Genomic DNA, 26109 nt, shown 5'->3' with positions numbered 1-26109 from the left:
GTGGGCTTCGGGGGTTTTATTAAGTGATGCTTCAGTCTCAGTCTCTGCCAGGGGCTGGGTGCGGGGAGCAACACAACTCTCCCCAGGTTGTCCCAGACTTGCTGTCTGAGAGGAAGGATGCAGGAAGCCTGATCTCCTCTGAGAACAGCCTGGGCAGCTGGGTGGGGGACCGCAGAACTGAGATCCCCACCCCCAACATCCAGAGGAGCTGGCCCAAGGGGGAGGGGCTGAGGCAATTCTGGCCAAAGCCTCCCACGCACAGCCGGCTTTGGCTGCTCCATTCATGGCCCTGAGCTATCCCTGATCTCTGCTCGCACATTCATCTCAACACAAAGCTAGCCCCATGCTCGTGCCACCAGGCCTTCCACCCTGGGAAAGGCCAGAAGCAGGGAAACCCATCAGGACAGAGGGCCCCTGACTGGGCAGCCTCTCCTTTCTGCTGCCCCCCTGAACGCAGGCCCCTCCCTAGAGAGTAAGGGGATGGTGGCCTCAAACTATGCCCCACTCTCCTCTTACAGGCATCGCACTCTGTCCCAGCACAGCAGCCAAGAGCACAAGGCATGGTGACTGTGGGGCTGATGGGCACAGGAAGCCTCCCTAGCATACAGACCAGACTGCCTGCAGCCATCAGTGAGGTCCGCTCCCTGCCCTGGAAGCTCAATGGGGGGAGACAGAAAGCAGAAGTGGCACCTGGGTGGGCAGCCCCTATGGCTGGAGGAAGGGATGCAAGCCTTGGCCCTGCTACTGTGCAGACAGCTCTAGGCCCCTCTGCCTCAAGAGTCCCCAAGGCTCCAGAGCTGCCCTGCGCCCAGAGAGAAAGAGATGCGAGGATGGGTGTCCCTCGAGGAGGGGAAGGGTCTGCAGAGAAACACCCCGACATCTGGTGTTAGCCAACTCCTCCTCCAGGGCTGGAGGGTCCTAGCTCCTGGCCCCAGGGACCCTGTGTTTCAGGAGAGGAAGAAGGACCCTTCTGCTGTCCCTACCCCTCAAAGGTCCAGGAACCACTCTGTGACACGCAGACATCCCTGCCTGCCACCTGCCCCTGGGGATGACGAGGGGGGTGGTTGAGGCAGGAAGGCTGGCTAGGGGCCCACAGGCCTCTCCTGCTCCAAGCACGTCCTTACTGTCCTGCCGTCCCCATCTTAGCAGTGGGGGCCCCGCCCTCCCGCCGTGCATGGGCCCTCCCTGCAGCCGGCGTGCAGCTGGGCTGCCTTCCTGTGTGCGTGCCGAGTCTGCGTGTGGTGGGGTGACTACCCAGGGTGGGCAGGAGAGATCTGGAGTCAGCCCCACTGCAGGGCCCAGGCGCCAGTCTCAACCAATCTCCTTCCACTGCTTGTAGAAGTCCAGAACATTCTTGATGTCCACACTGGCATGTGCAGCGGCCTGCAGGGCTGCCTATGGAATGAGGGTGGGGGGAGATAGAGGGGGAGAGCCTGACCCCTGAACTACAGGAACTCGTCGAGGGGTGGGGAAGGGGTGACGGAGAAGGAGAAGCCACTGTATAGAGGGTCTGAGGGGGGCACCTACTCTGGTGCCTCGTCCCCATCCCACAGACCTCCGGCCTCGCCCCACGACCCACCTGCATGGGGCCTGAGAGCACACTGGGGTTGTCCAGTGGAAGACCTGTGATGATGGTCACCATGCCACTTGGGTCCTCTTCACCTGTGCCCTGGGCCAGAGTCAGCTGTTTGCAGCTGTCCAGGATCTTACAGAGAGTCCTGGTGGGGAGGAGGGAAGGTGAGCCAAGCCCCAGCATGAGCACAGCCTCCTGGGCACAGGTGAGCCAGGGACGGAGAGACACCAGGAGAGCCAGAGAAATGGGCAGTCAGGGCAGTGGGGCCTATAAGCTAGCATGGGAGGACACACTATGGGGAGAGGGCAAAGGTACGACGAGTGCAGACACCAGGCCCAAGCCTCTTAGGGCGAGAGCTGCAGGGGGCCCCCGGCAGGCTGAGGCACTGCGGGGTGGGGCAAGGTAGGCGGCCTGAGGTTCTGGGGTGGGGCTGAATGTTCACCAGGCATCTCCATCCTGCCTCTTCAGCTTATGCCGCTCAAAGCTCCTTCCCACTTCTTTCTGGCAGCGAATGTACCTACAAAGGAGACAGGAGAGTAGGGATGGGGGCTGAGGAAGGAGAGCACCTTGTACAAAGCAGGCTATTGTGGCTCGGGGGGCCTGTTTTACAGGAGGGGGCAGGGGGCACGTCTATTCCATCACAGGTCTGCCTGGAGCCACTTTGAAGTAGCTTCCTGGCCACTGAGCCAGCTCGTTTTTCCTTCTGATAGCATCGATTCTTTGGTTCCTCCCGCGGGAGGGGGCTGGGAGGAGAGAAGCAGCAGCTGCTTTTCAAGTCAGAGCTTCTGGAAACAAGGTCCAAACAAGCTGGCTTTGTGCAGCGTCCTGGCAGGCAAGGGCAGACGCTAGCAGGGGCTGTGGAGCTTTCTTCCTGTCCTACACCTACCGCCCAGGCGACTTCTGGCCCCAGAGGCCATGGCCTCACCACCTACATGCTGCCATCTGCTGGTCCCCGGATGGCTTCAGTGGCAGGGGGGAGGCCCGCAGGGGGTCCCCCAAGGAAGGCACTCCCAACCTGGGAACTGTACCACCAGTCCCTACCCTAAAGCAGGAGATACTCCTGCAAAGGAGCCAGCCCATTCCTTAAATTGGGGGTGTGCTCCCCTCTCCTGGTGATGCTGGACTCACGTTATGCCCCAGAGGCAAACGGCCATACAGGGCTCCTGACCCCTGATCACACTTTATTCCAGCAACTAAGACCCTGAGATCTAATTACGGGAGAGGGACACAGGGCCAGCGAGGCTGGCACTCACCTGTTTCCTTTTTTAAACTCCGCCTCTAGGTATCGGATCCCGTCTCGGGCCCCTGGGTGCTCCTTCTTCAGCAAATCCAGGCCATCGATCACTGGTGAGCAAGGTGGGGTGGGGGGGGACGGAAGAGAGGCGCTCAGCGTGCTGCGGCGGGAGCCCTGCAGGAAGCATCCGAGCTCACTCCAGCACGCGCTGCGGGGAACGGGACCCTCTGTCTCCTCCAGGGCACCCGAGGTCCGTTCAAGTGTTACCTGCTAGCAAGGCACTTGGCGATTTACCAAGTACCTTCACTCAGATTTTCTCACCCGTTTCCCCCAACTATCTGGGAGTCAGGGTTTAAAGAGACTGCCATGTCCATCTCACAGATGAAGTGCCTGAGGTTCCGAGGGAGCACGACTTGACCAAGGCCAGTGTAAACTGGGTCCCCAAAGGAGTCTCAGCCCCACGCGCAGAGTCTCTCTCAGCCACACTCTCTCCCCACAGGCTCACCTGTCCTTGGAATGATGACAATGAAGCGGCCACTGGTGGCCAGCTGGCGGATGATAGGGAGGTGGTGGCAGAGGGCCTGAGTGTCAGGGACGAGGTAGGGAGACATTGCTGACTGCGCCTTGGGCTGCTGCAGGCTCCCTTCCAGCTGAGATACCTCGAGCTGGTGAGAGAAGGTAGGGTGGCAGGGACAGCAGGAAAGAATGGCACTCAGGGTGGCTCTTAAGAGGCTCCTGATGCCAAAGGGGACAGGGCACTCCTACCAACTGCTCCTTTGGAGGGAGAGTAGACAGAAACAAGGGTTAAGGGTAAGAGACAGAGAAGGAAAAGAGACAGAAGTAAAGACAGAATGGGGCATTAAGGGTCAGTGTAGACTGAACAACGGGAGAGTGAGCCCCAGGCCAGGAAGGAACCCGGGCAGAGCGGAAGGCCACAGCGCCATGCAGCAGGGGGGCTGCGGCTGTGGGGTCAGGCAAAGACCGCACCAAGAGCAGAGGATGCACGCAGGCCTGACTTCCTACCTGAAGTCGTAGCTGGGCCATGTCTCTCATTAGCCTGTTCCGCCGGGCTTCCTCCTGTGCCTACGACGGAAAAACCAGGTGCTCAGCTTGGGACGAGGACCTGGGGCCCTCTTCCTTTCTCCAGAACTCAAGACTGAGAGGAATTCCTGGGGTCTGAGACAGGCACAGCTTCATATAAAGCCAGCTTTCTACTGCTCCTGCTAAATGAGGGGAAAGGGAGCATGGGGGAAGATACTCCTCTGGGGCGAAGTGAACAACTTCTGTTAGCAGCCCAGCGACGCTCACACTGTTCCGGGCACCCCGGGGGAGGAGGAGCAGAATGCCGGAGCCACTACCGTGTAGGACAGCGCCCGGCTGTGCCTTAGGGTATCATCTCTGCTTCTCTCACCCACTCGCCCTCCCAAGGACCACCCCTGAATTCCAGACCCACACACCCACTGCCTGCTGGAGAGCCCCGGCTACTCCTCAAGCCTGCTTCTCTTCCTCTAGCGCTGCCCACCTGGTGACCAAACCGCAACCCGCCCAGGTCAGAAGGCCCAGCTGCTTTGACTTCTCCCTCTCTCAGCCCCAGAAGTCACCCGCTTTCAAAGCCCGTCAGCTGCACCTCCTAAAGACCAAGTCCTTCTGCATCGCTCCACCTCCACGGCACAACCCGTCCAAGCCAGTACCTCCCACCCTGGCTATTAAAACTACCTCCTCACTGGGCTCTGCCTCTAACGCAATCCAGTATCTCTGCCTAAAACCAAGGCACGTTTCCAAAAACCACCCACTGTCCATCATGGCCCTGACCCCTTGATGGGTCTCCTCGTCTTCTAGATGAAGTCCAAATTCCTTATATGGTCAAAAAGATGAGGTTAAAGATGGGAACTTATCCTAAAAGATACAGGGGGCCACTGCAGGCTCCCTGAGGAGCAAAGTGGCGGCATCAGGGTGGTGCTTTAAACTATGAATCTTGAATGCATAATCTTATTCTAATTAGGAGACGACACTAGACACAGCCGAACTGGGTGAGGGACACTCTACAAAATAAATGGCCCAATATGTGCAAAGGTCACCAAGGGCAAGGAAAGCCTGAGGAACTGTCACAGATTAGAGGCTAAGGAGATGTAACAAGTAAAGAGAACATGGGATCCTGGAAGAGAGATACTTGTTGAAAAACTGGTGAAATCTGGATAAAGTCTAGAGTTAATAGTATCGTACCAATCCTAATTTCTCAGTTTTGATCATTACACTTTGATAGATATCTGCTATATATACATGTAATTATGTCATGCAAAATCCATGCCCACCCCCACCACACCACAGTCTTGCACAATAAAGAATGGTCTGTCCCAAACGCTGAGGGCAGTCGCTCTGAAAAACACTGGAGAGGAAGGAAGGGAGGGAGGGAGGCAGAGGGCCAGGGCTCGGTGACAGCCACGCGCCCACGGGCCGCCGCCAGCCCGGACAGGAAGGGGAGTGGAGGACAAGCTGCTCTCTTCTCACTGTAGTGGCCAAGCCCAGGACTCTTACTTTTAAGCTAAAATCACAACCACGAAGCCCCATATTCCAGAAAGGGGTGTGGGGGTACCTGGTAAGTCCCCAAAGAGAGCCAGTGTGGAGGAGTGTGGCTCCACCTGGATCCAGGAAGAGGTGAGCCGCACTGATCTAAGGCTCTGGTACTGCCCGTCCTGCAGCTCAGAGATGTGGGCCTACGTGCTCCTCAGGAAGAACCAGGCAGCCTCAGGAGCTCCAGAGAGCAGGAGCAGCGGTCTTGGTGCCCACGCTGACCTGGCCTGCAGCCACGCCAAGCTCCTGTGGCAGCTCAGGCAGTGACAAAGCCTGGTCTGTCCGACTCCTGAGCCCTGGCTCTGCCACTGACAACACCTGCTGCTCTGTTCTGCACTTCCTCCTCTATAAAGTGAAGACACGAGCACCCACCTCGCAGGGTCACTGCCAAGGCTATGTGAGACGTGCATGCAAACAGGCCTTGTACACAGAGAGCTCAATAAATGACAGGCGATAATGACCACGCTGCTGCAGCTGTTTGGGGACAAGCCCCCTGGATGGAAACCTGTGATCCGAGCAGAGCAGGCGGCAGCCTGACAGGCAATGTGGCCTGGGCCCAGCTTGCCGGCGTGTCCACCACCACCCGGAAGAGGCTTTCAGGTCCTCCCTGCCCCCCAGGAGGAATCTTCGGGAGCTTTAGGCTAGAGGAAATGCCTGCAAAAACTAACATTTTTTGAAGCTGTGTAACTTCCCCATAATTATTTTTGTAACCCACTGTACTTTCCCCTATGGAACAGCAATAAAAGCCTTAACACAAAGGCTTGTTTTTAATAAAATGCACCTACTTCTAAGACCTCAAGAAAGGGAGTTTCTGGAGAGGCTGTGCCCCTTCCCAGTCAGGTGAACATCCACAGGAAGGGGGTGCTCAGAGGTGGGGACGGCTGCGGACAGAAAAGCACGGAATGAAGCCCAAGGACTGGCTCAGGACGAAGAATCCTTGAGGCCTACTGAGACAAAAGGCCCATGCCAGATACCACCACCCGAAATGTACTGGTGCCACTCCACTCAGGGCGGACAACATGCCCAGGGCGGTGCAGGCCCCACTGCAGAAGCTAGACTGTTGCTCACAAAGTATTAGCTGTACAAGAGAAAGAACTCTCGTTCACCGCTGTAACCCCACAGCCTGGAATACCTACAGGTCTGGCACAGAGCGGACCACTGATAAAGTATTTGTGGAATGAATCACTGAGTGGATAAGAGGTAATTCAGGCCATTCCCACCCGTCAGGGCCTCTGGGGGATGGGACGGTTCCTGCACAATGTCGGATGCGCCCTTCTGTTCCTCAGCCTTCGTCCCTTGAGGGGCAGGGAAGGGAGCACTTGCCGAGCACACCCACTCCTAAGACAAATCCAAGGGGTCCCATAAGCACTCTTTCTCCATCACCACAAGCTTCCCATGCAGCTGATTCTGCTAGCCCCATGGACAAGGAAACAGCTTAGCAAGGCAAAGTGACTCGATTCACAGACTAGGAGGCGACATAGATGGCCTCCAACACCCCGTCAGTATGGGTACAGACCCAGTGCCATGCTGCCTCTGCTCAAGGCACCTCTCGCCCCCTATCAGCCCACCCCAGGCCCCCCCTTTCCAGGCTGGGTGTCCCCAATCCCACTCACTACCTTCTATAGGCTAGGGCCACTGGATGTCTGAGCCTTCTACCCTCGTTTCTCAGTGAGCCCAGGGGAGCAGACAGACGGGGAAGGCCGGCTCACCATGCGGAACTGCGCCTGGGCCTGCTGCAGCAGGCCCTCCTGCTCGAACTGCGCGATGCTGACGAAGATGCCCACCTCGGGGTTGAACTGTAGGACGCTGCCTTGCAGACGGGAGACGAAGTGGCCAAAGCTGCGGATGCAGCAGATGCGCACGGCTGTCTGTGAGGAGACACAGAGCCCGCCCCGCTGAGCAGGGCCTTCTAGGCCCACTCTGCCCACAGGGGCTCCTTGCCTCCTGCCTCCCATTGTCCCAAGGGCTCCTTGGAGAGGCTTGTGGTACAGAGCCTCTCACTGCCTGAAGAGGAGCCAGCACGCAGAGCAATGGGGTGACCCAAGGAGGACGAGGGGACCAGGCCTTGGGGTTGGGAAGGGGGACAAAGGCATCGGCCAGCAGGGAAGCCAGTGGGGTCCCACGCCCTCCCTCCTCTGGGGCTCAGCTCCTCATGGAAAATGAGGGGAGTGAACCAGATCAACAAAACCTGCCTTTCCTATCACACAAAAACCTCATCTAGAACCTCAATGTGAAAATGACTAAAGCCAAGCTCTCGGGCTGGAGAGAGCAAGCAAGGGACATGTGCACAGCAGAGGGTGGGCCGGGAGGCCTGTCTGCTCGGCTTCCCTCTGCTGCTCCCAGATGGCCCACGTGGTGACACAGATTCAAGGGTGAAAGCCACTGCACGGAGGGGCAGCACACGCCCCTCTAACTTTCTCTGAGTTCTGCTCAGGAGACTGGGCCAGGAGCACAAGAGACTTCAAGATTTCAAAGCTCTAATAATTCACTTGCTCTGTCCTCTACAAAAGGTGGAGAAAGAGAAGGTAGGCTGGTTCTACAATACTAGACGATACCAAGAACAGACCTGTGTAGGACATCCTGCTGAGAAGGAAAGCAAGCTCGAAGGACTCACTGCTGTCCCAACAACAGTCGCCCTGTCAGGCTGGGAGAGCTGCGTGCCTGCGTCCTCCAACCCCGAGCCCCTGCTCTGCTGCTGTGTTGATGACGATGGAGCCAGCGATGTGAAAAATGATCCCTCACCTCCTCTAAGGTGCTGAGCAGGGGCCGATCCGCATCAAAGCTAAAGCGTCGGTGGGCAGCCCGGAGGGGAGGCAGGTTCCGAAGTGCCGTGTCCTCTGGGAGCAGCGGGCTCGAGGGGAGGTCAGGCAGTTCACCACCTTCAAGAAGATCCTGGACCTCAGCACACAGGGCCAGGCCTGCGGAGGAGGAGGCACATCAGACCACCCGCCCCGTGGGAGCCCCCAGAGGGACACAGCACGTACCCTGGGACAGGAGGTGGCAAGAGACCGAGGGAAAGGACACAGAAGGGCCATCGGGCAGGGCTCTAGGGAAGTGGGGCTGGAGGGCTGGAAGAGCAGAGCAGGTGGGAGAGACTCCCTGGCCGCTGCCAGAGGACAACCATGCTAGGGGCTCTGGAGGAGAGCAAGGACAGCCCTCGGGGAGGCTGCGGGGGGAGAAGGGAGACTTCCAGCTGGAAGGCGGCAGGACAGGAGGAGTCAGACAGGTCAGCTCTGGAGGTCAGGGTTGATGCTCCGTGACCAGAGTGATCAGTGCGACACTAGCAACGGGGACTGGCCCCCAGGCTCCCTTCACTCCCCTCCTGCCCTGTCCACTGCCCTCCCTAGGGAGCACCATCCCTGGGTGACCAGGCCACCTGCCACAGTGGGGCGGTGCTGGGGGGGGACTAGAGAGGCTGTGACCACAATGATGGCTGTGTTAGGGAGGCCGGGCAGGGAATCACATTAACCTCCTTACCCCAGAGCTGGGTTACCAGAAGGGGATGGGCTTTGTGGGGTGCCAGGGACTCACTCACCAGACTCCCGGAGCTCGCCAGCAGCTGGCAACAGGTTCAGCAAGACAGACAGGCGGTTCCACAGACTTTGAGAACTCTGAGGAGAGAGCGGAGAAGAAGCCTTGAGCTGGGGCAGTGTTGGAGGAAGGCAGCTAGCAAGACAAGCACTCCCCTTGGGGGGCCTGGGGCCACAGTCAGAGGCCTAGAGGGATTTTAAAGAAAAATGAAATGAAATAAGAGAGACCAGGAAGGGCTCATGGAGCCTTGCCGAACTTCATCACCAGCTCAAGGCTTCATGAAAAGAGAAGGTGTGAAACTACAGGAAGGACTTTCTGGACCTTTGCAGTGGGAAAAGCAAAAGCACTGGAGGCTCCTCCCTGCCCAGCACAAACCTTTTCTTTCAGCCCTCCATGTGCCCAGACTGAACACCTGTCCAGGGAGAGGCCCCGCATCTTCATCTTCCCCACACCTCCCTTGATGACTAACAGTGCCTGAGCGACCAGCTGTCATCAGACATGAGCGCGCACGCGAGGGTGTGCCTGGCCCTTACCCAGACTTATCTAGGTTAGAGGGCAACCTGCAGGGAAAAGGGTCTTCAGGCAGTGCAGGTGGCTGCTGGAATAAAGCAACACTGAACAAAAGCCTCAGGGCACTAGAGGCCCAGGACTGGGGCTGCACCTGAGCAGAAGGCTGCCACCGTCTCCCCCAGCCTCTGGCACCACTAGCTGTGGCACAGGGCTCTCTTTAAACTGTCTCCCCGATCAGAACACCATGCGGTCTGAAGAGTATGTTGTTCCCTCAGGTCCCCATCTCTCTGTCACAACCCAGTGTTCTTTCTGCGGGCTCTGGTGTGACCTATCAAGGTGAGCCCTGGAGCACAGACTCTCCTCAACATTACTCACATGGCAGGCTCTGTAAGTGGTGCCGGGAATACAAGGCAAAATTAGCAGCTCTCTCACTTTCCCAGGCCATAAAATTTGTATACCAGCTCTGGCCACAGGCTTTTGAGAGCAAAGGTCATGCCTAATCCTTTCCCTACAAAAAGCATAAGGTCCCGGCATGGAGCAGGTGCTTAACAAGAACTTCTGTCTTGGTCAGACAATCTCGGGGTTCCCAGGCCCCATCCAGCGGCCGTCCTCTCCCATCACCCTGGCTCCTGACAAATGGCAGTGCGGGTGGAGTGACACACCTGTGCACACACGATGATGAGGTCGGGGTTGGTCTGCAACCAGTCCAGGAAGACTTTCACCGCAGGAAGCAGGCCTTCGGCCATCAGGACTTGCAGCTTCTCCTGGATGCTGCGCTCATTCCGACAGGAGCGCCCACTGGACTCACTCCCCTCCGACTCAGAACCTTCCTCCAAGGCTGGGGGGTGGGGACAGAGAACCGGAATGAACTCCTGACAGGCACAGGACAACAGGGGGAGCATGCCGCACCCTCCTGGGACTCTTCTGAAGAATTCACTTAGAAAGGGGGGACACTTCACTTACAGACCCCTGCCTGATTTTTCCAGGCACTCTGATTGCTTCTGGTACATTTTCAAATATGATTCTTTCAGACTCAAGCTAATTTGTGAGGCTGGTCCTCAGCTACCCACTCAGCCGACAGTTATGAAGTGCCTACTCTGCACTAGAAGGTGGGGCAGATGGTCATAAAGGAGCTGTAAGGGAAGGACAGCATGGGCACCAATTGACAGAATTACTTCCAACTACTAACTCTTCAACTCTGCAGGTTAGAACATTGAGTAGGTCACTCCATCACGGAGCATCAGCTCCCTCACTTCTTTTATTTATTCAGTGTTAAGTCCTTAAGTCCCACCCACGTGCCAGGCCCTGTGTTAGGTACTGAGGATACTGACAAAGGGCTGTAGCAACAGACAAAACATAAGGCTGTCCTGCCCTCAAGAGGCTCACAGTCTAGCCGGAGAAACAGACACGTCAACAAACAACTCCACTTGGGTGGGAAAGGGCTGGAAGGTGTGGAGGTGCAGAGGCTACCGGCCCACAGGGATGAAATCCAGCCTAGCACTGGAGGAGTCCCAGGCCAGGTGACTTTTAAACTGGAAGGCAATTAACAGTTAGCCAACTAACAGGCTGGGGAACAGTCACCAAGTAACAGGCTGGCGACAAGGAAGGAAAGGATGTTTCAGTCAGAGGGAACACCATGCATTGAACGTGGAGGTAAAGGACAACATTTGGAGTAAGGATGGTAATTCTTCCACCATGACACTGAAAGTTCAATACGATGACAGTGGAGGAGCCTGGCCCAGTGCTTGGCAGAGAACAGGCTCAACAGTCCTGCTGCTCACTGGGCACTCCCTTGGTGGGAAGAGCCCCCAAGAGATACCGTTCACTCTAACCCTGTCCTGGTGGTTTTTCTAGCTTCTAGGAGTCCCGGCAGATCCTGGGATGACACCAGGAGAGGCCGTGACAGCTGCACTTGCCATGTGGGGAAGAAAGTCCCAAACCCACAGGGCAGAGGAGTAAGACCACGAAACGGGTTGGGAGCTGGGAGCTGGGAATGAGAAAGTGAGCAGAAGGGACTCTCAGGAAAAAACCTCCTGGGCTATACCACAGGCAGAGGCCAAGGGTAAGGCCGCCAGGCTGGGGAAGAGAGGACCCCTCACAGTGAGTGCAGAAGGCATGGAAGCGCGCACCAGAGCACGTGAAGTACCCCAGTACCTTGCTCTGAGGGCTTGTCTACATCTCCATTGACACACAGCGTGTGGGGGGCTGTCGTGTGCACCTCAGTAGTGGGCTGGGGGAGCAAGTTGCTGAAAGTGGGGGCCAGCCGGAAGCAGCGCTTGGTCTGGAACATCTGGGTAGACATGGCTTGTAGATTGCTGGCAATGCTAGCCTCACTGGGGCCCAATGGGCCATTCAGGGACTCGGGAGCCTCTGATCTGGCCCTAGGGGGCTCCAGGGCTGGGGGCCGTGTCCCCTCTTCATCCTCCATGTCTTCCAGGTCTGACCGGGACTCTTGGCTGTTCATTTCTGAGTCTGTCTCGGCATCAAAGGCTGTTCTTCCACCTTCAAGACTCTTGTCAGAGCCGCTGTCCGAGCCTTCACTGGCCCGGGCTGAGTCATGGCTTGAGTCCGAATCAAAGCCTTCACTCAGGTCACTGTCATCACCAGCTTTGGGAGGGTGGTGGCGGCGGCGGCGAAGGCAGGACAGGCGGGAGAACTTCCGGCTCTTTCTGACCTCGCCCGCTGGAGGTGGTGTGGAAGGAGGCTCAGGACCCGGCTCTTCCTCCTTCTCCAAGGGTTCCTTGGACTCTAACTCATCTGTGGAAAGAAGATGGGTCAGGTGGCGCCTGGAGACAATGGGAACCCGGAAGCTGGAGGGTGCTCTTTGACACCCCCCACGCCTGTGTCCCCTCTCCCTCCATCTACAGCCCCAGGCTTACCTTCCAGGTCACACCCCAACCCCATCCCTGCACCTGTGCCATCGCTCTGGAATGCCGGGACAGGATTCTCGCCCTCTTCCAGCTCGGCCTGCAGCCTTATGTTGACATGATTGACAAGGTGGGAGAAGAGCGCCAGCGTAAAGGCAATGGCTGCACTGTACTGCTTGGATCCTAAAGCCAGCAAAGGCAGGCATCAGGGGCCCAGGGCCCAGAGGAGGCACCGTCATCCAAACCCCATCTCACCCGTTCTCCTTTCAGGGATCCAACTACCCCTCAAAGCTTCTTCTAAGGTACAAAAGGTCTCTCAGGCCTCCGCTCTGTTATCGGTAGCTGAGCATACACCAGCGCCCTGCGCCTCCTCAGGTGGACACATCCTCTTGTCCCTCCCTCCCATCTGTCCCTCCCAGGCTCTGATGCCTCCACACGGGCTCCTCCCCACACCCCAAGCACCTTCCCAGCCAGCCCTGCCTCTCCCTCTCTTTCCTTCCAAACTTGCTCCACGTACACCTCTGCCAGAAGGGCCTGTACAACTGCTTGAATGCCCCAACAGCCAAGGTCCAAATTCTGTCTGGATCGCCAGCTATGTGTCCCAACCCCCCTGGTGCCTGGGTCCTGCAGGAGGGCATATTTGGGCAGGGCAGAGGGGGACACCCACTACAGCCTTTGCTCATCACCAGGAGTCCTTTAGGGTGGGGTTCCTTGTCCCTTGTGCTCCAACAGCCAGGCAGTGACACAGCTAGTGCAAGGGCTGCTTGTGGAGGGAAGTTCACGAATAAGGAGCTGCGGAAAGGACGTGAGGTCCTCAGACGCCAGTGGGGAAGAAAAGAGGGACACAGGGAGTTACCTGCTCTCTTCAAGCTATGTACGCCCATAAGGCAGATGATGAGCATTTGAAAGATGAGCAGGTCCGGCAGGAAAGCATATCCACTCTCGTGCTCCTCCTCATCCTCACTGGCCAGGCTGAGGTTGGGTGAGGAGGGCAGGTAGAAGAGACAGAGATTGAAGTCCTCCAGGACTGACTGGCAAAGTGACGTCAGCTCTGAGTCCAGGGAGCTGGGGAAGGGCGGAGGGAACAGGGGCACTCAGTGATGCGGGCAGCAGCAGGTGAGGAGAGCTGGGCACAAAGGGTTCCAGAAGACTAAGGGGCCCTGCAGGGGCAACTTCAGAAAGGGCAGCCTGGAGACTCGGTACTGGGCCATCTCCAAAGCAGACAAGGTAATACAGGAAGGACAGACGCTCATGCAGAAGGGATGTGGGTGGGCTTCCCCTTCAGTCAGTCCTCCAATGGCTAGTAAGCATCCATTCTGGGCAGGAGGGTGAGCTCGGAGAACAGGTGCAGGAAACGGTGAGGGACGCCGAGAAAGAACTAACAGGCTAGAGAATTTCTCCGGAGAGGCAGAATCCAAGAGCACTGTCTCCTCTTCCAGTCCCCACCCAGTCAGGAGGGAGCCTCAGAGGGGGCTCGCAGGACACGGTTCCTGCTCACACCCTTCCACTCACTTGCTTTTGGGCTGCAGGAGGCTTTGCAGGTACATAAAGTTCACCAGCAACCTCTTAATGTCTTTACATCTGAAATGAGAGGGGCCCACGGTAAATGGTGAATGGCCCCAGGTCCCGTGGTCCCCCTGCCCCCCTGCAGAAAGCCCCCTCCTCCCCCTGGCCCCTTACCGCTTCTTGCTAGGAGAGAGTTTCCGGGTCTCGCTCTTCTTCAGCTGGTGGTACATTTTGGCCGCCTTGTCATACAGTCGCTTTAGATTCCCATAGGCCCCCTCAAAGGACACTTCCGACTGGATGCTGAAGGGGACAGAGGGGTGAGCTGCTGAGTCTTGGCAGGGGGAGAGGTGGAGAGGGGCAATGTCACTCTGCTGGGACCTCAGGGAATAGCATTTCTAGTAAACACAGGCTGCCCTCAGCCTCCCCTTCCATGTACATACTCCAGGTGAAAGTGGTCTTTCCTGATAACACACACACAAACACAACTTCCAGATTAATGAGAAAAAAGATGTCTTCATCTCCTCTCTATCTACAAAGGGGATAGTTAATTCTACCGTGTTACAAACTTAACTTGGTTACTATCCCTGAAATATATTACTCTTCATATTTTTTAAAGTAAAGAGCACTTAATTATAGCATTTAACAAGCTATGTGTAAGGATATTTACACTCACCCTTTCGTTTAATCCCCACACTTGTTCAAATGCATGTATGTACTGAGCAGCCACTGTCCCAGGCACTACACCCTAACATCACCCACGCACACAGGTGAGGAAATGGGGCCTGAGAGAACAAGGGTATTGCCAAGGTCACACAGCTGAGTCTCCAACACAAGTCTGTCACACTGTAAAGCCTATGACCTTAACAGTGCACTATATTTTTTTTAAATGCCTCTTTTGTGGGGGAAAATCCTTTTAATTATAAAAAGCGAGGTTTGTATTTGCAACAACATGGATGGAGCTAGAGGGTATTATGCACAGTGAAATAAGCAAGGTGAAGAAAGACAAGTACCAAATGACTTCACTCATTTGTGGAGTATAAGAACAAAGCAAAACTGAAGGAACAAAACAGCAGCAGACTCACAGACTCCAGGAAGAGACTAGCGGTTACCAAAGGGGAGGGCGTGGGGAGGGAGAAGGGGATTGTCGGGCATTATGATTAACACACATAATGTAGGGGGGTCACAGGGAAAGCAGTATAGCACGGAGAAGACAAGTAGTGACTCTACAGCATCTTACTACGCTGATGGACAGTGACTGCAGTGGGGTGTGGAGGGGGACTTGAAAATATGGGTGAATGCAGTAACCACAGTATTGCTCATGTGAAACCTTCATAAGATTGTAGTGTCAACAATACCTTAATAAAAAAGTAAATAAATAAAAAGCGAGGTATGGCAAAGAAGAAATATATGTCTGGTGAGTTAAAGATAGCCCAAAATTCTCTGAGACTCCTTCCACTAGGAAGTGGGTTCTGTGTCTCCTCCCCTTCAATCTTGGGGGTCAGGAGGTGGGGCTGGGGGACAGGACTACACAACTGCTTTGACTAAGAGAATGTTGCAGAAGACTGCCGGTTGCCAGGCCCAAGCCTTAAGAGACTGGAAGATTCTACTTCCAAGTCTCCTGGGTCATTATTCACTGTTGGAGCCTTGAGCCACCCTGTAAGGAATCTGTCCACTCCGAGGAAGAGACCACATGCACAGACCCTGAGATTAAACGGAGAGGGAGAGGGGTCCAGATGAGCCAGCCCTTCAGACATATTAGACCTCCAGGGTCAGCTGAATACACATGACTGACCCTCAACAACACCACTGGGAGAACTGCCCAACTGAGCCCTACCCAAACGCCTAACCCACAGACCATGAGATAAGGCTGTTTTGCGGTGGTAGGGTAGAACCCAGCGGGCACCTCCCCAACCTGGGTGCCCTTGCTTCTCTTTGGAAGTGACTCACCCTAAACGATGAGTGTGATGAGGGACCCAGGACAAGTAAGGGGACATTCCCGGAAGGCAAGTGAGGAAGGGGAAGAATGCAATGGACAGTTACAAACCCGGTAATTGCATTTCAGAAAGAACACGGTGGCGAAGGCGGCCAGTCTGTGCTCATCTACCAAGGGGGCAGGGTGCCGAGAGCAAATACTTTGTTGATACAGGGAATTGATTTCCTTGAACAGGTGAACCGAGGACCACAGGATGTGGAATTATTAGGCAGAATTAGGTATTCACTTTACATTTTAATATCTGACCACCTAAGCTACCAAGACAATCTCATCCCCTTTGCTTTGACACCCAACTGGCCACACAGCCTCTTCGAGAATGACCAGCTTCTCAGGGAACCTGAGAGCTGACCGGTGGCAGCAATGGGCTTCCCGGTTCCCCTGCAGTTTATTTCTCACAGTGCTTCATCACTGGCATTCTGGTCTGTCTATCAGTCTCATGTACTTGGTTATGGGACTCAGTAACCCAAGCCTAATCTACTTTGGGTGCCCATAAAAAACATTTTTATCCTAAGAGCTGTCAAATCCAGGGAAGCAGTGGCCTACTCTGCTGGTAAGCTGGGCTCCCCATCATTGCTGTCCCCTCAAGATACTGAGGCTGTACAGTATGAAGTCGTTTCCTGTCAGACACTACTTGGTAACATTTTATCAACTATATCAAATGCACTTCCTACTTTAAGACTGCAATCCTCTATTTTGCAAAAGATAGTAGACAGCTATTTTAGCTGCTTAAGTGCCCACAAATCTGGGCAGCTGTGTGCAGAGCAGCAGCGATGTGCCAGGGTATCCCTGACAGAAGAGATTCCTCGGTCTTAGCATTGTCTTCGCTCAGGAGCTAGAGAAAGGAGGAAGGGAAGAGAAAAAACACAACAGGAATGATATGGACAGGAAAGCAGAGCTGGAGGGAGCCAGCAGACACTCACCAGCGCAGGTAGCAGTACATGGCTTCCACGTTATAGTACTTGCTGCCCGCAAGGGTACCCAGCTGGTTGAAGGGCATTCCTGCAGAGAAAGACAAGTCACCCAGTCTGTGACCACAACATTCACCTGAAGCTGCCAAGCCCCAGAGAACCCGTGGGGAGAAGAGTTGGGTCCGCAGGGGCCAACAGTGGCTCGGATGATTAGCAGCTTCGTCTTACTCCTCCAGGGCATTAGGGTTAGAGACTCACTTCCATCAGTCTACAACCCCCTGGCATGCAGGGGTGGCAGCACCCATGGGGCGCCAGTCCTCTCGCAGCAGCTCTGGCTCTTCCACGGGGCCCTCTCTGCCACGCCAGCTGTTTTCTCACCTCTGAGTTCCCCTGCCTACACGCTAATACCCATTCTCCCTTTAGAGGAGCTTCTCTCTTCTCTCACAGTGCCTCCTAAGCAGGCAGCTGAGGCACTATCTCTTCCTCCCGCGGAGGCCTCAGGGATGGGCAAGGCATTTTCCTTCTTGCTTCTCTTCTCCTCAGCCTCCCTCCTTCTTAGTTCAAGACTTTCCCGTCTCTCTTCCCTCCTAAGTGTGTGTTCTGTGGGGGTAATGCCTAACCGAGTGAAGTGTGGGAAGGACTCAGGGGATGTTCTCCACGTTGTCATCCTCTTGGAAAATGCTGCTGGGTTGGGAGACCCAAGCAGGGGTCCACTTACCAATCTGGGGAGCTACTGACAGGGCTTGGTAGTAAAATCGTTCAGCTAGAAGCTCAGTGTCTACGCCAGCTAATTCATTCTGATAGCGTGCTGCAGGAAAGAGAGGAGGAAGGGTAACTCGATAATTCCACGTTTCAGACAAACCTCCCCTCATCTGGGAGTCCACTCTGTATATGGTAAGAGCCTAGGAGGAAGTCACCTGAGCCAGGAGGCAGGTTGCTTGGATCTCTGGCACAATCTTAAATCTGCATGACTAGGGACAAATTGCTCAACTCTCATTCCTGGCTGGTAGGTTCATAATGTAAAAGAATATTTAGTGTTTGAAAATTAAACAGGCTCTTGATTATCTCTTCCCAATGAAGGGGAGGTGCAGCATATATACCTGCTTGGAAAGACCTATGATGTTTGGTTCTGGGATGCAATGGCTCAGTTCTAGAGAGAAGACATTACTAATGACACTTGGTCAGTCTAATGTGAAATAGCCAATTCTCTCTGTGCACACTACCTACGAGGGGTCCAGGAGGGTGCTGGAAGCAAGCAGGACAGGTGCCTCAAATTAACACCAGATAACACATCCAACAAAAGGAATCTGTATCTATTAGGACCACAGACACAGGAGCCATAAACACATTCTGAGAAATTGTCAGACAGGTAAGTCCTCCCTGATGTGTGAACTGCCATTCCTCCAGGAGTGTATGAACAGGAAAGGAGAAAGGCACCAAATTAAAATTCTCCTAACCCACTACTGAAACCAATTTATCACCCCGACTTTCTCAAAGCTCATATATTTTCCTCCTTCCTGTGTTACTGATCCTTTCTGGCTCATGGAAGAGCAATGGAAAAGAAGGCCACATTGTAAGACTGGGAAGGAAACCTTGGCAGAGGCCTAACTCCTCCTCCTGCTCTCTAATCACATCAAGGGTGGGTCCCACAGCTGAAGCAGCTTTAACCTGTCCTGTAGCCCAAAAGAGAGAAAATGAAAGATTTCGGTTCTTACACAAATCCCCCAGATACACCAGACACCGGTGGCATGCCATCTGTGCCCAATCCATCTCCTTCCCTGAGGCAGACACTGGCTTCTTGCATCCTGTGAGAAAGGGAGAGAGATGTATAAGCTCATTCCTTTGTCCCACCCCTGCCCCCCGCATCACACACACACCAAGTGGAGAAAGGAAATCAGCAGTCCTGGGCTAGCCCTGGAGCACTGCCTGTGGGCCAGAGAAGACACCTGCCCAGGACACAGCAGACACAGAGGCTCACAGGCTGGACTCGCTCATGGACCAGGACAGAATGCGACAGGCAGACTGGGGTCCTCAACCTAGGAAGCCACCTGGGGGAAGCTCATGTCAAAGGTCAGCACAGGAGGTAGAGGCGCAGCTCAAGCGTCAGGACAGTCTTGGGAGCCCTGAGTAGAAGATCCCCACTTAAGCGTAAAAGGTTTGAGTAAAGATGGGCAACCTGTGCTGGCAGAATGGGATGGAAGTAAGGCCAGGCAAACGCTGCTGGCTTCTGCCTGGGGGGAGGTCCAAGGGGAGGGCAGCCTACCTGGGGAGTTTACCTGGGAAGGAGACAAGGTGCGCTCACCCTGCCTGAGGACTGGCATGGCCAGAGCCAAATATGCCTCGGCTCTCATTTCTTCCTCTACCCAAGCAGCCTTGTGCCCTCAGTCTGGATAACTTGAGCTCTTCAGGAGCAGTTTTCCCACATGCCAGGTACTGACCTAAGTGTTTTACAGTATGACCTAACTGACCCTCACAGCAACCCCATTTTTACAGCTGAGGAACTCGAAGTCACACATGCTGGGTGGCAGAGCCAGGGCTCAGAAGGCACTCTGGCTCCAGAGCCCGCCCCCTCGTCCACTCTGCCGTGCGGCCCCTCTCCCGGGTGTGTGACTCCCATTCTGAAAAGCCCTTCCTGATGTCTTCTCCAGAGACAGCTCTCAGTTGGCTATGTGAGAGAACATCAATAAGGAGAAAAACTAAAGTGGTTTGGTGAACTGACCTTTTGAGGGATTCTTCATCTTTTTTTTGCTAGGACCCCTCTGGTATAAAGTCTATGAATGCTGTCTCACATTAATATTTTGTTTTAAACTATAGCTGCCATGACCTCAAAAGGACCAAAAGAGACTTGTGCTATCTTGAAAGAATGTCCATCATTTCCCCAATGTTTCTAAAAATTTCAATACTTTCATCAAACACTGGGAAACTTTAAAGTTTAAAGAAACAGTGCCAGCCAAATTCAACTAGAAGAAAACAAATGCTATTAATGCCATCTTCCAGTGCCAGACCATTCTAGATCACCCATCCCCCCGACTCCACATGGTCTACAATCCCAGACCAACAGAGGCCTCTCTCTTTCGCTAGGATCTTCACTCTAACTCATATGCATACTTGGATAAATCCAAACTTCATGAGCCATTTATAGGTCTTGCTAGAATCCTGGCTGGGTCATAAGCTACACGAACCCTGAGGGGTAAGAAGGCCAGAGGCAGAGGCAAATGAACTTGCTCCTCAAGTCCACCTTTCAGATTTCACTGACCTATCAGGGGGTCAGTGACATGGGTCCAGTCGATGCAGCACTGTAGTTCTAACTGGTAGTGGGACTGGATATAGAGGAGGAGATGCTGGTAAAAGCCGATGCCAGCGACCAGGTGGGTCCTGTAGGCACATTCCAAGGTGCTCCGGCTGTGGATATGCTGGGGATGGGGAAAGGGGAGGGGCTGATCAGGCAGTAAGTTCAGAGTCCTGCTTCCTGCTCTCAAACCCTCTCACTGAGGAAATAAACGCATCTTCTTGGCTCTGGAACTTTGTCCACACCTCCTCCCACGCACGTTACCCTCACACCCTTAAATCTACTCCTCTGGTCTCCCCGTCTGGGATCAGGCTCCTCTCCTTCCCCACTCCTAACTGTATTTGACCCCCTCCCTCCCTTCTGACGTCTCTTCCTTGGCTCACGTATCTCCAACCCCCCTCCAGCCCACTTTTCTAGCTGCCTCTTCCACCCGTAGTTTCCTCTCTTCAGACCAATTTTTTCCAAGGGCCCCCTCTTACCTTTTTGTTAGTCTTGATGAGCTGGATAACTTCATAGTATACCTTTCTCCATAGCAGCTCCTCAGCCTTCCTTCCATAGTCCACCGGGTGCAGGAACATAAGCTTGACGCAGAGCTCACGGAGCCTGAGAGGGTGTAAAAGAGCATGAGAGACCGACCAGCCCTGGGCAGAAGCACTGAGGGCAAGGAGGCATCTGCCAAGACCCTAGCTAGCAAATCTCCGTGTCTCCCAGGAGAGAACCGGGGTCAGACAGTATGACCCAGGACAACAGAGGTCCTGGGAGGTAGTGGGAGCCCCACAAGATCGAAGCAGGAGCAGTAAGAATTCCAATACTCTTCATTTTCTTTCCCCACTCCCTTCTTCCCTTTTTTACTCTGCCTTTTTCTCCCGCCTTTCTTTCCCTTCATTAGGGGGTCTGGCCAACTCTCCTGACTCAAAAGCCATTCTTACAACACCTATCAGGTGTAGAAGCTGCAGATGGAGGGAGGGATCCGCACCTCCTCTCCTAGGAAGACCAGAGACTTCCCAGCCCTTTCTGTACCATGAAGTCAGGAGGAAAGATGGAACATGTGTCCACATGTGCCAGGGTTTCAGGCAGAGGGGGCAGAGACACTGTAAGGGTCTGTGGTTTAGTCTCTAGCTTACTTGTTCCTCAGGCTGATGTTCTCTGGTTTGAACACTTCTTGATAGGCGGTTTTGTTGCAAAGGATGAGGTCAAGTCGATGCACAGCCTCCACCACAGCCCTGCAGGGAAATATAGGCAAACAGCCCCTAAGCAGTGTGTATAATCCGCCTAGGATGCTGTGACTCTGATCCTACAGGAAAAGCTAAAGAATTAGGGGTGGGGAAATGAGAAGGCTGCAGGCTGAGCTGCACAGAACAAGATGAACACAGTCTCCATCCTCATACAGCAGCCCCCCAAGAGACGTTTGGCAATGACAGAGACATTTCTGATCGTGACAACTTTGAGGGAGGGGGTGGAGAGGAGGTGCTGCGGGATACCCCACAATACACAGGTCAGTCCAAAGCTATCCTGCCCAAAATGTCAACAGTGTCAGGGGAGAGAAGCCCTGTGACATGGGAAGGTAGACTCACAATGGAAAGAGCACAGGCTGCGGTACCAGGTAGAAAATCTAGGGTTCGATCTCTGACAGGCCTACTAACTCGGTGACTTTGGGCAAATTACCTAGCCTCTTTAAGCCATAGTTACCACATCGTAAAAACAGAGGCAACAGCAGCAACTACCTCAGAGGACTAGTGTGAGGATTAAGTGGAAGAGTTTATATACAGAACTGGAATATGGTAGGCACTTTGTAAATGGTGGTGGAATGAGTGAATGGTTATTATGCACAGGCTTGTGGCCTCTGACACAGAGGAAAGGCATGCTGAATATAAAACTGTTTTGGAATAGTGGGGTATGGGAAAGTAGAGGGTTCCTGAGCTGCTAAGTTGCCAGGTCTCCTGGGGTCTGCTGAAGGAACTTTCTTTTTAACTGGAACCAGACTGCCTGGGTTCAAATTCTTGCTCTATTTCTTACCAGCTATTTGGTCCTGAGAAAAATACTAAACTTCCTTATGTCTCCATTTTCCCACCTATCAGATGGGAATCATCAATACCATCACCTACTTTGTGAGGATTAAATCAGCCAATACATAAAACACTAACAATGCCTCATGCATAGTAAGTGCTCAATAAGTACTAATCGCCATCCTTCTTGTTATAAAGCTCGAGACTCCAGGCACTAAGAGAAAAGGCCAAGGAAACACTGGAATGGATGTCAGAAAGTGCCAGAGGTAGGTGTCATCTCTGAAAGGGTAAAACCCAAAGGACAACAGGCAACAGCTATGAGAACAGGGGAATCAGGCAGAGCTCTGGATACAAAAGCAACCAAAACGTGGGGAATGATGACTCCCAAAACAATCCAAGATTCAGATTACTGAAACATGTGCTCCCGGGCTGGGGAAAGTGGGTCACAGCAGGCTAGCATCCTGTGGCGGCTCAGGTGGTACAACACTGAAAGCCGCCCTGTGCAGGCCGCCAGCTCCCAGCTGAGTGGGTGGGATGGCGATCAAGGCCTTCTCACAGGCAATCTTGAGAGCTCAGCATTTCTCCAAACACCTTCTGGGCGCTTAGAGATGGGAGACAAGCCCTTTCAGCTAGCCGGCCCCTTGATGCCAGGGGCAGCATGAGGCAGCCATCAGTGATTTACTCTATTCCGCTTAGTCCCCATGACAAGGCTTTTAGCTTCAGTGCCATGGACAGATCTAAGTGTGTGTGTGTGTGTATTTTTATGGACAGGCTCCATACCTGTCCTTAGAATCTCAATCCAAACAAGGTTTATCACCACTACTCCAGAAATTCTAATTGCAAACTCTTAAACCTGCAGGTTCTCAGCACTTTTCTCTCCATTCTCCATCAGACCATATGCTCCTCCACTAAATTCTAATCTCCTTTAGAACAAAAACTACAAACACTAGGCTTGTGTCTCATTCACTATTGTAATTGCAGGCCTACTGCAGTGTGAAAAAAGGAAAGTGTTTTTAAGAAATAGTTAATTGGCCTAATTAACTGGTGCTTACGTCCCTTCCAACATACCAGCTCCTGCTGCCTTTTCTCCTGAGGGCTTAAAACATTTCAGAATTTCATTGCTGTAAACAGAGTGTGGGGATTTCCCAAATTTGCTAAAGTCCAGAGTGACAGACAACACATTTATCATGGGCAAAGAAATGAGACCTTCCTCTCCCAGTTCCTTCAACGAATCACTACTGCTATAATAAATAATAAAAACAGCGATCTGCTGCCTCAAATTTCCACCCTGCTGAAAGCCAGCAACACACAATTACAGGCAGAGACACCCGTGTAAGTGCACACGTGTAAACCACACATGAAAACATATCAACTTCCGTCAGTCCTGTGAAGGTAGTGGCTTGAGAAAGAACTAGATTTGAGAATGACTAGAAGGATGACCAAAGCCATTACCAAAAGCTAGAGACTAGTTAGGCATCTTGCACACACTGCCCACGCGCTGACAGGCAGCACTGACACTCGGCAGCGTGACAAGGGACACGTGCCACCTCCAGTGAACGCCTCACCCGCCCAGACACTGTTTGGGGCAGCCCACAGTGGGAGCCCAGGGCTGCTGGATTGGATCACTTTTCTATTTTTGGAGCAGCCTCTACCCCCCCTCTGCCTTCTGGCTTAGGAAGCCAGAGCAGGCAGGATGCCTATTCAGGGGAGGGAAAGACAACATGCTTTTGACTCTTTCGTTGCTGAGATGGGGTCCACTGCTCTGAGGGTAGTCTGCTCATGCAAACGCTCTTGTTCTACAGAGCCTGAGCTGAATGAAGACCCCAAACTCTACTCCCTACTAGAAAGCAGCACGCTCAACTTCGTCGCTAGGCTTCATCCCATTCTGATCCAGTTCTAGAGCCCATGTTCCAGTTGCCCCTCACCCAAAATCCTTGACCCAGGGTGAGGAGCTGGTACTGGCCCGTTCCCAATAGAGGGTTGAAAATGTGTCTTGAACAGAGTGTGTGGCACTGGAAGTTAAAAACCAGAAACGAAAGTTACCCAACAGGAGACTATAATCGTGAGGCTGGGAGGAAGGCAGGGCTCAGGAGTCCCCAGGTGCCCTGAAAGGGGATCCCATGACCTAACAACATCTGGCCTCAAAGTCTTTCATGGTCCTTCCAGTCCAATACAACTAGTCCTCTGGCCTCTTTTCTCATTCAGATTCCCAAAAATGAGAGCCATAAGGGCCTTCGCAGCATATCCAATCCAAAGCTCTCCTTTTAAAGTGAGGAAACTGAGGCCCAAGGTTACACAGTGAGGGAGTAGCAAAGAAAGCACCTGAACCCAGCTCTCCTGATTTCAGTCCAAGGGCTCTTCCCTGTAAATCCGACGGGGTTCTAAGCACTTCCCTTCCGGGTTTTTCCTCCATCCGTGACCCCACCCTCACCTTCCCAACCCTTCCAGTCTCCACTTCCCACCTTCTTACCCAAATCCGCAAAGCTACGTGCCCGCCCAAAGCTCACCGCGGAGGGGATTCCTCCACGTGCGGGTTCCCTCCAAACCTCCCACCCACCCAATTCCTTCCCGCTCCATCCCAGGTTACCGGGCCCCGCCTCCCCTCCTCCAAAATTGCACCCTCCTCCCCCGCCCGCTCCCCAGCCCAGCGCCCGGGCCCCGCCCGCCCGGGAGGCCCCGCCCCTCGCTGTCCCCCCACTTCCCTGGGCGGCTGCACTCACGCCCGGACCCCTCTCACCGGTAAAGCCGCTTAGTGTGGAGGACCTTTGCTTCGGGCTCGCTGCTCTCCCCTGTGGGGGGGCCTTGGCTCATGGTGCTCGGATCCGGGGGCAGGTCCCGGTCACAGGCCCCCGCCACCCACCGCTACAGCTGCCACTGCAGTCTCGGGCCGGAGCTGCAGCTGCCACCTCTGCCGGCCCTGGTCGGCCGCCATCGCTGTGAGGCGGCTGCCCGCGACAGCTCCTCCTCCGCCTGCCAAACCTCGCGATAGCAGCTGAACAATTGCGGGCCAGTGGCCTGCTGCCACCAAATCTCGCGAAACTTTTTCCCTCCCAGGAAGTTGCCAGAACTAACTCTGGGCAGCATGGCCACTTTCCGGCTTCTCTAAGCCAGTGCGAAAAACTTTATTGACAAAGCTGCCAGAGAACGGACAGTGGACCCGTGGCGGCTGCAGCTAATATGGATAGGGCAGATGGGCGCACAGCCTGGAGCCTGACAGCTTCGTCCTGCAGTGGTCATTCGGGCCATCCTTCTACCCCTTCCCCCTTCCCCCAGTCTGAGCCGTCTCTTTCATATTACTAGAGTGATTCCAGTTTGTTTCCATTATTTAAACAAACAAAAAAATGTACGTAAGAGTTTACATGGAAAGGGCTTAAGATGAGTAAAGCCCTCCAAGATGTGACCCTTGTATGAGCGCCTCTGCCCTTCAGCAGCCCCTCCCAAAGAATTTTCATTTGCACATCCATCTCATCAGTCCAGCAAATATTTATTAAACACCTGCTGTCTTCCAGCCACAATGCTGGGTTCTGGAGACAGAGATAAGCCAAGCAGACACTGTCCCTGCCCTCACAAAGCTCAAATGACTTTAGGAGTAAGGTCCCACAGGAATGAGAAATCAGTCCCTCACATTTCTGCCCTCTGGGCCTCCCATTGGAAAGACACCTTGGATTCCCATAGCTTTCTTAACCTTAAACCTAAGGTAAAAAGCAAGGTATTTTTTTTTTCTTGGTGGGGTTGGGGGAGCTGTCTACACATTGTAATAGCAACATAAATTCCCCTTCCACCACAATGCTCCTGACTCCAGCCACCCACCTATCTGTTCCTGAAACAACCTAAGTCCTTCCCATCGTTGGCCTTTCACTTGCTGTTCCTCTGCCTGGAACACTCATACTCCTGATTTCCTATCAAGTCTCAGCTCAGATGTCACCTTGGCAAAGAGGTTTTTCCCTACTGAAATTATCCTAATTGATTTAGTTGCTAGGCTTCTTTATTATCTGTTACCCCAATACAACAAGCTCCTCAAGGGTAGAGACTTTACCTGTCATCTTGTTCTCTATGTCTGTCTGTGCCTAGAATAATGCCTAGCTAATAACAGGTGCTCAATGAATATTGAATAAATGTAG

General features: G+C 53.9%; 1 protein-coding gene across 2 annotated transcripts; it reads right to left on the bottom strand.

Moving 5' to 3' along the window:
* Position 1: 1 nt before the first annotated feature.
* On the bottom strand, positions 2-24970 carry SMG5 (SMG5 nonsense mediated mRNA decay factor). 2 transcript variants are annotated; one of them, XM_017639716.3, is made up of 22 exons: positions 24726-24970; positions 21107-21205; positions 20462-20585; positions 19950-20106; positions 18409-18498; positions 17412-17501; positions 16706-16784; positions 13967-14092; positions 13799-13867; positions 13143-13351; positions 12332-12469; positions 11574-12176; positions 10082-10257; positions 8914-8989; positions 8121-8296; positions 7088-7273; positions 3831-3890; positions 3313-3472; positions 2827-2917; positions 2016-2090; positions 1580-1718; positions 2-1395 (listed from the first exon to the last, which is right to left on the bottom strand). In XM_017639716.3, the coding sequence occupies exons 1-22, from the start codon at positions 24797-24799 to the stop codon at positions 1312-1314; spliced, it is 3081 nt and encodes a 1026-aa protein (XP_017495205.1). In that variant the 5' UTR covers positions 24800-24970; the 3' UTR covers positions 2-1311. The 2 variants fall into 2 exon arrangements, with proteins under 2 accessions (XP_017495205.1, XP_017495207.1); XM_017639718.3 differs by having other exon boundaries at positions 7088-7246; positions 24726-24969.
* Positions 24971-26109: the final 1139 nt, after the last annotated feature.

Source organism: Manis javanica, chromosome 14 (assembly GCF_040802235.1).
Source record: "Manis javanica isolate MJ-LG chromosome 14, MJ_LKY, whole genome shotgun sequence".
NCBI classification, from domain to species: domain Eukaryota; kingdom Metazoa; phylum Chordata; class Mammalia; order Pholidota; family Manidae; genus Manis; species Manis javanica.
The sequence above is the reverse complement of the archived record's forward strand: the minus strand, read 5'-3'. Positions and strand labels throughout refer to the sequence as shown.